This window comes from Brachionichthys hirsutus, unplaced genomic scaffold (assembly GCF_040956055.1).
Source record: "Brachionichthys hirsutus isolate HB-005 unplaced genomic scaffold, CSIRO-AGI_Bhir_v1 contig_647, whole genome shotgun sequence".
NCBI classification, from domain to species: Eukaryota; Metazoa; Chordata; class Actinopteri; order Lophiiformes; family Brachionichthyidae; genus Brachionichthys; species Brachionichthys hirsutus.
This window is the reverse complement of record NW_027180359.1, coordinates 79,772-91,610: the sequence shown is the minus strand read 5'-3', so window position 1 is coordinate 91,610 and position 11,839 is coordinate 79,772. Positions and strand designations below refer to the sequence as shown.

At 44.8% G+C, this 11,839-nt stretch overlaps 1 protein-coding gene across 1 annotated transcript; it reads left to right on the top strand.

Annotated features, from left to right (window-relative positions):
- The first annotated feature begins 762 nt into the window (after window positions 1-762).
- On the top strand, window positions 763-10,868 carry LOC137914006 (probable phospholipid-transporting ATPase IM). The gene is made up of 27 exons (XM_068757624.1): window positions 763-817; window positions 975-1,033; window positions 1,151-1,264; window positions 1,383-1,481; window positions 1,639-1,700; window positions 1,812-1,884; window positions 1,993-2,063; window positions 2,165-2,247; window positions 2,928-3,086; window positions 3,496-3,584; window positions 4,458-4,651; window positions 4,741-4,949; window positions 5,027-5,070; window positions 5,163-5,328; window positions 5,519-5,707; window positions 6,123-6,238; window positions 6,326-6,490; window positions 6,736-6,847; window positions 6,933-7,038; window positions 7,649-7,799; window positions 8,007-8,190; window positions 8,293-8,516; window positions 8,616-8,699; window positions 9,332-9,577; window positions 9,730-9,868; window positions 9,968-10,098; window positions 10,599-10,868. Exons 1-27 carry the CDS (start codon window positions 763-765, stop codon window positions 10,866-10,868), a joined length of 3,594 nt encoding a protein of 1,197 aa, XP_068613725.1.
- Window positions 10,869-11,839: the final 971 nt, after the last annotated feature.

Genomic DNA, 11,839 nt, shown 5'->3' with positions numbered 1-11,839 from the left:
AGTAAACCAACATTTGCAGTTTAAAATGGATATCTGTAATGATTTCTTATTGAACTTCCATAAACTTCCCCCTGCTTAAGTGTCATTGCTTAGTTATTATCTATTTAAATGTCACTCACAGGGATCACCTCTAAGCCCCTTTTTGTTTGCCATGGTGATGGATAGACTAACAGATGAGGTGAGACAGGAAGCTCCTTGGAATATGATGTTTGCAGATAACATTGAGATCTGCAGTGAGAGCAGGGAGAGGATCATTTAGAGAATTGGAGGTGAGCAGGAGTAAAGCAGAGTATAGTAAATGAGAAGGTCCCAGGGGGGTCAGTGAAGTTAAAAGGAATAGACTTGGAGAAGGTAGAGGACTTCAGGGAGTGACCAGGTTGGATGGAATTAGAAATGAGACAATAAGAGGGAGAGTGAAGGTTAGATATTTTGAGGTCCGAGAGACCAGACTCTGATGGTTTGGACATGTCCAGAGGAGAGACAGGGACTATATCTGTAGAAGGATGCTGAGGATGGAACTGCCAGGGAACAGGGCTAGAGAACGGCCCAGGAGAAGATACATGGACGTAGTGAGGGAGGACATGAGAGTGGCTGGTGTTGGGGAGGACGATGCAAAGGACAGGGTGGAGTGGAGAAAGTTGATTTGCTGTGGCGACGCCTCACGGGACGAGCCGAAAGTACAGTGGTAGTATTTGAATGTTACTCAACATACACGTACTCACTGTTTCTCTAGGAGGGAAGGATGGAGAAACTGAACTAGCTATGGGGTCCATTTCATCATATTTTGAACGGCTGTGTGGACAAAAGGAAAAGGGAGGTGAGCTCTTTATCATTCAATATTAGCGATATCTTCCGAGGTAATTTTGCTATATTTCTAACAGTCAGCAACTTTTGCATGCTGCGTGTTGAACGATATCACGCTCGGTGCTTCTGTGACATCTCGAGTTCTGAAGTTATCGTGTATATTTTCACAGAGGAGGAGAGATGTGTGCGAGCGAATGACAGACCTTTCAACCTGTCTAAAAATTATGCTGTAAGTACGGAAGCAAAAGACAGATAAGAACGGACAGTAAAATAGCAATTCGAATGGGTGTGATTTGACATTTGCATGGATTCCATTTGATTGATGCCCTCTCACCGTCCGCTTCAGAATAATGCCATCAAGACCTCCAAGTACAACCTTTTCACCTTCCTGCCGCTCAACCTTTTTGAGCAGTTCCAGAGGCTTGCCAATGCCTACTTCCTGTTCCTCATGATCCTTCAGGTGGACAACTCTCTTCTCTCTGCAGTTATTGCTCTGTTGTGATGCATGCTAACATGCCACTCAAGCACCGAATCATTTTAAAAGTGTTAGTGTGTGTGTGTGTGTGTCCCGTCGATAGATAATCCCACAAGTGTCCTCTCTCTCCTGGTTCACCACGGCTGTCCCTCTGGTTCTGGTGCTGTCCATCACGGCGGTCAAGGATGCCTCAGACGACATAGTAAGCTGAAGTTGGACAGACAACTTGACAGGAATCACTTTGATAATAAGAAGACAAATAGCATCGGATAATAGGACAGAAAATAAGCGCGTGAACTCAAAATGTCCAATCTAATATACGCGACCGGTTCTCTCGGTCTCCCGTGTTGTCTGAGTAGAACCGGCACAGAAGTGACAGCCAGGTGAATAAGCGGACGGTGAGCGTCCTCATTGACGGACAGTGAGTCATTTCAGATGCCACTTTGATCTTTTGAAACACAAATATACAGTTTGGGCTTTGGAGAGTCACGCTCTGTACTGTGGTTTCATGCTTCTTTCTATTTCCTGGCAGACTGAGAAGTGAAACGTGGATGAATGTCCAGGTTGGAGACATCATCAAACTGGAGAGCAACCAGTTTGTCACAGTGAGTGTGGAGACTCCACAGCGAACGTTTGAAGTGATGCATCCCCCCCCCCCCCCCCCCCCCCCCATCCGTCCAGTCGTCTCTATTTAATGCTTTGATTGTTTTCAGGCAGACATTCTGCTGCTGTCCAGCAGCGAGCCTCTAAATGTGGTTTATATAGAAACTGCTGAATTAGACGGGTGAGTGTGCAGTAATTCAGGCGTGCGTGGCTCATAATCTGATATCTCCAGAAACACCCTCCTCATGTCCTCGTGGTGTGTGTCCCCCCCCCCCCCCCCAGTGAAACCAACCTGAAGGTGAAACAGGCCCTGACTGTCACCGGAGGGATGGGAGACGACACTGATGCACTGGCTGCCTTCAGAGGTGAGCAGCCCAAATAAAATGAACTTGTAATATTCTTCTTTACCAAGTTCCACTTTAGGAAAAAAAACGAATAGTGGCACTGAGGAAAAGGCAGGAGGCGGAGCTAGAAGTGGAGGAGATGAAGATGCTGAGGTTCTCCTTGGGAGTGACCAGGTTGGATAGAATTAGAAATGAGACAATAAGAGGGACAGTGAAGGTTAGACGTTTTGAGGTCCGAGAGACCAGACTTTGATGGTTTGGGCATGTCCAGAGAAGAGACAGAGACTATATAGGTAGAAGGATGCTGAGGATGGAACTGCCAGGGAACAGGGCTAGAGGACGGCCCAGGAGAAGATACATGGACGTAGTGAGGGAGGACATGAGAGTGGCTGGTGTTGGGGAGGACGATGCAAAGGACAGGGTGAAGAGGAGAAAGTTGATTTTCTGTGGCGACTCCTGATGGGACAAGAAGAAATTACAGCAGCAGGAGTAGAAGGAGGAGGAGGTTAAAGACAACACACATTTGGACTTTTAATAAACAGCAGGAGCAGAGTTCTAGCAATGACTGAGGGAGAGACAGGCTTTTACTGATCTATGCTCACTGCTAACTACCAGAAGATATGTTTCCATAAATGGGGCTGTAATCTTCCACATTCTATTGAAACTTGTGACCTTAGATCTGTCCCTGATCTGTGTCTCAGGTGAAGCTCATTGTGAGCCTCCCAACAACCGTCTGGACAAATTCAAAGGCACCCTGACAGTGGATGGACAGACATACTCTTTGGACAATGACAAGGTGCTGCTCAGAGGATGTACTCTGAGGAACACTGAGTGGTGCTTCGGCCTGGTCCTCTTCGGAGGTAAACTTTAACCCGATTTTGGTAGTTGTGTTATGAACGAGAGGCGCTCATGGCTTCAAGCTGCAAATTCTCAAGACACTGTGCAAAGCAAAGCATGTGTGTGTGTGTGTGTGTGTGTGTGTGTGTGTGTGTTTGAGTAATGTAAACACACTCGTCCTCATCACAACTCCAAGCTGCTAAGGTTGGGCTGCCCTGGCTCCAATGCTAATTACTGGTATACAAGTGAAATACACAATATTCATTGCCACTATGGAGATTTCACAGTAGAGCATTAGCATGGATGGCTAAACCAAATCTGCCTATATTTCACACAATAAAGTTTGAAAAAGGAAAATTGTGTTTCTCAAAACTCAGATATATCTGTGAAAGATATTTCTGTGAAGAAGTACCTGATTTGAACTCCTTCCAGGCCCTGATACCAAGCTGATGCAGAACAGTGGAAAGACGATATTCAAACGGACGAGCATCGATCACCTGATGAACGTTCTGGTGTTGTGTGTGAGTTACGTTTTGACGTATACACAAACACGCACCAGGTCACGAGTGCATTTCACCCTTCAGATATGTTACACTGTGTGTGATATCATTATTGCTTTTTTGACTCTCCTCCTATCTGTCCTTGTCTCTGTCAATCCTTCTCTGCCCTTGTCCCTCTGTCTTTCTACCTCTGTCTCTCTCTCTCTTTCTCAACCCAACCGGTCAATACATGCCGTCCGCCATGAGTCTGAGGTTCTGTTCAAGGTTTCTGCCTGTTAAAGGGAAGTGCTTGCTCTTGTGGGTCAAGTTGGGTTCCGTCTCTCCCTGCAGGCCTTTTCCTGCTCCACCTGGAAAGTGCCTTGAGATAACTTTCTGTTATGATCTGGTGCTATAGAAATAAAAATGAATTAAATTAAATTAAATTATACATTGTACTCACATCAGAGTAAATTTTACTTTCGTAGTTGTATAAACATGCTCATTAATGAACCATCGTAGACTAGGACATTCATCATATTTTGTAATGTATCTTGATATGAAAAGATTTAATAATATTCTCTAAATACAGATCAGGTTTTCTATAATTGCCTTTAAAAATATATATATATATTCTGATTTGAAATAAACTAGATAACAAAATAATTAAATTAAATGTATTTACCCCCATGACAAAATAAAGCCTAAATTGGTATTTTGGGTTTCTTTTCTTGTTTTAGCTACACTTGGCTTAAGTTTTTTTGTTCCTTTTTTTTTTTTTTAAGATTTAAAAAGAATCTAAAACACTACCTGAGGGAACTTCACAGTGGTGCTTTCCCCCCCTCTTCCTAATATGCCTTAAGTCACAGATGACTTATTATCAGTTCATTTATATGGACTGCGTCTTTTCTCCATCAGATATTTGGCTTCTTGGCATTGATGTGCACATTTATGACCATCGGCAATGCAATCTGGGAGGTGAAGGAGGGCTCAGTGTTCACGGCCTTCATCCCTCGGGAAGAGGGCATCGCTATCGGTCTCTCATCCTTCCTCATCTTCTGGTCCTACGTCATCGTCCTCAACACGGTGGTGCCCATCTCTCTCTATGTCAGGTGTGCTGTCGCCCAGAATGATAACAGCATCAACACGCCATCTGGGAAAGTCTTTCTTTTTGAATCCCCATGTGTTGCATTTGCATCAGCGTTGAGATGATCCGTCTTGGGAACAGCTTCTTCATAAACTGGGACAGGAAGATGTATTACCCCAAGAGTGACACTCCTGCTAAAGCGAGGACCACCACGCTCAACGAAGAGCTGGGCCAGATCAAATACATCTTCAGCGATAAGACGGGCACCCTGACGCAGAACATCATGACTTTCAACAAGTGCTCCATCAATGGCAGAACTTATGGTTGGCATCAGTACTTGCTATGAAAACTGCAGAGCACTTATGGGATGGTTGGTTTTGAACTGTTCTCTGTTTTTCAGGAGATCTGTATGACTTTGCTGGACAAAGAGTGGAAATAACCGAGGTGAGAGGACAATATTTATACAGGATCGTTTATGCGTCCCTAACTATCTTGTCACCTGTACAGCTTTGGGTTTCTTTCCTCCGTTTCTTCAGAAGACACAGAGAGTGGACTTCTCCTGGAACCAAATGGCAGATCCGACTTTTTATTTTCATGACTATGGTCTGGCGGAAATAGTCAGAGAGGGAAACCCGGAGGCTCAGGACTTCTTCCGCCTGCTGGCTCTGTGCCACACTGTCATGCCTGAGGAAAAACAAGAGGGTGTGGCACCCGCTATTTTATCAATTGCATGCTTTCCTCTGGGGATTTGGTTTTTGCATTGCTCGGTGAAATCATAAGAGAGGATGAGACAAATTCTGAGAAGGCTTGAGCTCAAAAAGGAATTGGATGAAAACATCTCGGTGTAGCGCCCACTAGTGGTGGTGTGATGCTTTTCTCTTTCTCTTTGCAGGGACGCTCAACTACCAGGCTCAGTCTCCCGATGAAGGCGCTCTGGTGACCGCAGCTAGAAACTTCGGGTTTGTGTTCCGGTCACGGACCCCAGAGACCATCACAGTTGTGGAGATGGGAAGATCGGTCACCTATGAACTTTTGGCTGTTCTAGATTTTAACAACGTGCGCAAGCGAATGTCAGTCATAGGTGAGAGAATGTAATGACACAATCTTTGTTTTTTTTTATGCTGCTGATGGAGGGAAAAAGAGGTTTTTAACGAAACGAGTCCAACGAATTTAATCAGGAAAATAGTCACTTCAAAGGAAACCATGACAATACATGCTGACCTTGGAAATGACCAAACTCTGATACACACACACACACACACCTGCTCAGCAGAGATGATAACAGTGGCCTGAATGAAGCATGTGCTTCAGCTGCATTCAAAATATATATATATATATTTTATTTATTAAATAATCTGGAGAGATTCATGAAGCGATCAAACACATTTTCATTTTTGCACCTCACTGCTTCGTTGGCGTTAACGCTGCTCTCTGATCATGATCCAAACAACAAATGTACATCTCAAACCTCACGAGTTTGTGCTTGCAATTCACAGTGCGTAGCCCAGATGGGAAAATCACTCTATACTGTAAAGGAGCAGACACCATAATCTTTGAAAGACTCCACCCGTCCTGCAACAAACTGAATGACGTTACCACCAGACACCTGAACGTGAGTGATGCGCTTTGATTTTTGTCTTATGCGCTCTTGGTATTTAAAAGTAATACACACTGCGAGTTCTCCCCCCCCCCCCAAAAGGAATATGCAGGCGATGGCCTCCGTACACTGGTTCTGGCCTACAAGGACTTGGATGAGACGTACATGGGGAGATGGAAAGAGCGCCACCATGAGGCCAGCACGGCCATGGATGGACGAGAGGAGAGGCTTGATGAACTTTATGAAGAGATAGAGAGAGACATGATGGTTAGTCTACACCTGCTCCTTTGACATTATGCGAGATGTTGATTGATTCAATATTTGGCTGATTCACTGTTGAATGGTGATTGAGGTGGCTGCTAAAATAATGGCAATCCAACGAAAAGCTCCATGATGCAGATTTAGCTTCTGCTCAATATGTGAATATGTGTTGTTTTACATCAATCCTGCATGGAAATGTCCTTAGCTTGGAATGAATGATGCACATCACCTCCCTGTACTGTGGTTTGCAGCTAATGGGGGCAACAGCTGTGGAGGACAAGCTTCAGGATGGCGTGCCACAGACCATAGAGCAGCTGAACAAAGCTGACATCAAACTCTGGGTGTTGACTGGAGATAAGCAGGGTGTGTGTGTGTGTGTGTTGCATATTGTGTAATCCCTGTCACTGTTAAGCGCAGGTTATGTTAATAATATCAATTTCTTAAACAGAGACGGCAGAGAACATCGGCTATTCCTGCAACATGCTGAGAGAAGAAATGAAGGAGATTTTCGTCATCGCAGCCAATTCGGCTGAAGGAGTCAAAGAGGAGCTGCAGTGAGTCAGTCAGAAGCAGAATTTAGCAGTTAACACAATCAGGTTCCGCAATTACAATGGATTTTAATGGCAGAATTTACCTCTGAGGCTAATAATGTCCACCGGAGCATGTTAGTGTGAGCTTATATAATTTCTGAAAGACTAATGTTAAAAGCACTGGTCCTTATGGTAACATAAATGTCCCAGGAAAGAAACCACCATCCTCTTTAGGACACAGAAATAAACAGAATGTAATACTCGTGCATTTGTATTTAAAAACAATTATACGTCACTTTTTAATGAAGGATGCTTTATAACTTTGTGTGTAATGAAACCAAACAAAAGAAAGAGTAGGACAGAACTGTTGTCCCTTTTTTCTACACTAAACTCTCAGAAGGCTCCTCCCACAGTAAATGTCTTGTTCCAGACACGTTTCTAATTGAAGCATAACCTGCTGCTTGTTACTGCAGGTGGTAATTAGGTTGTCAGCTATGTATGCCAAACTTCACAGATACAGCAGATTAAGTTTGTTTGTTTTTTACCCCCCCCCCCCCCCCCCCCCTCTGTTCCGAGCTCATTCTTCTTCTTTCATTTAATTAAACTGGCTTTCACATTTTTACACAATTTCCAGAAATGCACGAATGAAAATGTGTCCGGAAGCTTCAGAAGAGGTGTCTGTGAAAAAGGCCCGTGCCGGTCTGTTTTGGCTTAAGAAGACTAAAACCGTGCAGGATGACACAGTGGACGGAGAATATGGACTAATAATAAATGGACACAGTCTGGTAAGAAGACTTTTGCTTCCAGCAGCAGCCGAACTAAGCAAGAAATTCCAAACCATTTGTCTCTTCTGCACATTCCAAACAAGAGTGTTATTCTTAGAAGCACACAAATAGTTCTTTCATTTTGGTGTCCGGTTAAATCCTCTGAAGTTTTGAATTTGGGCGAATTGAAGCATGAACTCTGTATCGCCTCTTGTCTTTCATCTTCAGGCCTTTGCTCTGGAGAAGAACTTAAAGCTGGAGTTCTTGAGGATGGCGTGCATGTGCCAGACAGTCATTTGCTGCAGGGTCACCCCTCTGCAGAAGGCCCAGGTGGTTCAGCTGGTCAAGAAATACAAGCAGGCAGTCACTTTGGCCATCGGGGATGGGGCCAACGACGTCAGCATGATCAAGGGTAAGCTCAAGGATCTCCCGAGAATTCAATTAGAACTGAACATCTGGAAAGTAGTCCCTCAGAGACTGAATTCTGCTTCCCTTTGTCCTGTTTGACTGACAGCCGCTCACATCGGTGTTGGCATCAGTGGCCAAGAGGGCATGCAGGCAGTTCTGGCCAGCGATTTCTCCTTCGCCCAGTTCCGTTACCTTCAGCGCCTCCTGCTGGTCCACGGTCGCTGGGGCTACCTGCGCATGTGCAAGTTTCTTCGGTATTTCTTTTACAAGAACTTCACCTTCACATTCGTGCAATTTTGGTACGCTTTCTTCTGCGGCTTCTCTGCTCAGGTGAGGGGTGTGTGAGGGAATCACCTGAGAAAGTTAAATACGTTGCAAAATGTGAAAAAATGTCGCATTGTGTTGTTGCTTTACTGGTCTTGTTCCCAGACCGTGTACGATGAGTGGTTCATCACCTTGTACAACCTGGTTTACGCAGCACTTCCTGTCCTTGGAATGGGCCTCTTCGAACAGGTAACCTATGGAAAGGAGTCCTCAATTTAACCCAGAAACTTAAATTCTTAAACTTAAATCCATCCATCTTGAAACCGCTTATCCGGGGCCGGGTCGCGGGGGGGGGGGGGGGGGCAGCAGCCTAAGCAGGGAAGCCCAGACTTCCCTCTCCTCCAGCGGACCCCTGAATAGACCTTACGGGGGGGGGTGATCCCCCTATAGTTGGCACACACCCTCCAGTCCCCCTTCTTACATAGAGGGACCACCACCCTGGTCTGCCAATCCAGAGGCACTGCCCCCCCCGATGTCCACGTGATGTTGCAGAGTCGTGTCAACCACGGCAGCCCTACAACATCCAGAGCCTTAAGGAACTCTGGGCGGATGTCATTCACCCCCCCCGGGGCTTTGCTACCGAGGAGCTTTTTAACTACCTCGGCAACCTCAGCCCCAGAGACAGAAGAGCCCACCCACGAGTCCCCAGGCCCTGCTTCCTCACTGGAAGGCATGTTGGTGGGATTGAGGAGGTATTCGAGGAGGTAGTCCCTCCACCGATCTATAACGTCTCGAGTCGAGGTCAGCAGCGCGCCATCCCCACCATGCACAGTGTTGAAATTCCATTTTGGTTTTGTTTTTTTGCTTTGTGTTTTCTGCAGGATGTGAATGACCGCTGGAGCCTCCATCATCCTCAGCTTTACACGCCGGGCCAGTTGAACATGTACTTCAGTAAGAAAGCCTTCTTGCGCGGCATGTTTCACAGCTGGTACAGCTCCTTCATCCTCTTCTTCATCCCCCGGGCGGCCATGTACGACACGGTCAGAGACGATGGCAAAGACATCGCTGACTACCAGTCCTTCGCCTTGCTGGCACAGACCTGTCTGCTTTTGGTGGTGAACGCACAGGTGAGGAGTACAAATAACTGCTAGAGATGTTTTCACAATAAAAAAAAGAACACGGACTGTGTTATAATACTCATTTCGCCCACTCTTAAAACCCATATTATGTATGAATATGTGCGCGAGAGTGAAAGATGACTGAAGTTGACATATTCCAGGTGTGCTTGGACACCCTTTATTGGACAGCTGTGAACCAGTTCTTTGTGTGGGGCAGCTTGGCCGCTTACTTTGCCATCACATTCACAATGTACAGCAACGGCATGTTTCTCATCTTCACCTCCGCGTTCCCCTTCATCGGTCAGTAGATCCGGCTCATTGATGGCATGTTGTCCAACTTCAAAAAGTGAAAACGTCGCAGTAGTTTGTGATTTAACCCCGCTGCTGGTGAAACCTCAGGTGCAGCAAGGAACTCGTTGAATCAGCCAAACGTGTGGCTGACCATCTTCCTCGCCTCCCTCCTCTGCGTCCTGCCTGTGGTGGCTTACCGGTTCGTCCTCGTTCAACTTTGTCCCACCATCAACGACAAGGTGAGCGAGCAGACGACATAAAAGGGTTTTGCATGTCTTTATGTAAACAAATGATGTTATGTGGCAGCACATCTTAAAAACTAACTTTTGTAATAATCACAACTTAAAAGCTCATGAATACTTCAGGTATAAATACTGTAGTTTTATATACGGTATTCGCTTTGATTTGCTATTGCTGCTGTAAATGATTCATGAACATGCGCTTAGCGGGACACTCAGAATGTGAAACATTAAAATCTATATCAGATAAATGTTTTGCAAGATTCAGTCACTTAGTAATAATAATAATAATAGTAATAAACAAGCTATATATATCTAGCGTAACTCAAAATCAGTATTTCAAGTTTAATAAAGGAACTACTGCCTCAACAATCATTCAGAATTCATGTGTATGCGACGCGTTTCATGTCGCGTGAAGCCAGGAGATTCCAGCTGTTTAAATATATCTTCATTATCCTGAAGAACTGTGACGTCTAATGTCCCCTGTCTCCCCCGATTAGGTGAGGTATAAGTTCCGGAAGGAGGCGCTGCCAGCTCCTGCACCTCGTCGCCCGCCAACCAGACGTATCAGGACCCGTCGGTCTGGCTACGCTTTCTCACACTCTCAGGGCTACGGGGCTCTGGTCACATCTCGGAAGTTCCTGCTGAGGCCCCGGACTCGTCCGAGCCCGTTTGCGCATACCGACTCTCCTCTGGCTCAGAATGAGCCCCAACACTACCGCTCCATCACAGAGGAGCCCAAGGGGCCACAGAGCCCCCCCCACGTGTGAGGTGTAAAAGTAGGGAGTATGGTGAGGGGAATGTTTGATTTGTATTTTGGAGGCTAACTCGTAAGAAGATGCACAGGGTAAATGAGATTTTTATTTTTCTAGTGGTTGAACGTTGTGATAATGTGGAACAACCTGAAATTGCCACTCTGGCACTTTTGCATGTTTTGGCCGAATTAAATACGACTCTGATATTCTGCATTTTTGTATTACTGCTGATCTTTTTCTGAATCCCAACAAAGACTTTTAGATAGAGATTTTGATTCATCTCATCACAGCGACACTCCAAAGTTGCGTCATTTATTCTGGAACTTCCTCAGTCACGTGGAACATCTGTCGGCCTCCAGTTTTTTTTACGTTATAAAACAGCCGCAATCCGGAACATGTAGGATCTGCCATCATGTACACTTCAATCACTGCAACATACGTTATTTTTTTATTCTTGACTTATGAATGTTTTTCGTTCATTTCAATCAAACTTTATTGCTGTTGAACTGAAACACTTTGAAACACTGTCCTGTCATTTCAAGGTTGATAATAGATAGAAAAAAACTGCATGCATTTCTTATTTCATAGGCTGAACTGTGCAAAGCCATAAATCAATGACATTAACTTCATGCCATTCAGGTTTAATATTTGTTGTTTAAAAAAGTGTACAAATTGCTTAATCTGGATGAACTGACATTAATGTGCAGCATTTATTCCTGCTTTATTTTCTTCAGGTGAACAGTCAATGATTTAAAGCTATGTTCACTGTTGTTTACATACCGTACTAGTTTTTGTATCGTTTCCTATTGCGTATCAATGATCGTTTGTTTGTTCATTTAGGAATATATGCACTTAGTGTCACAGAGTTTTGTTTTATGGATTCCTAAATATATATCATGACATTTAAGAAACCCTCAAACTAACATCACGGGGTGGAGGTCGGTGGGCGTGTCATGGCTCCAGAAAGAATTTAAGTTTGCATTCTG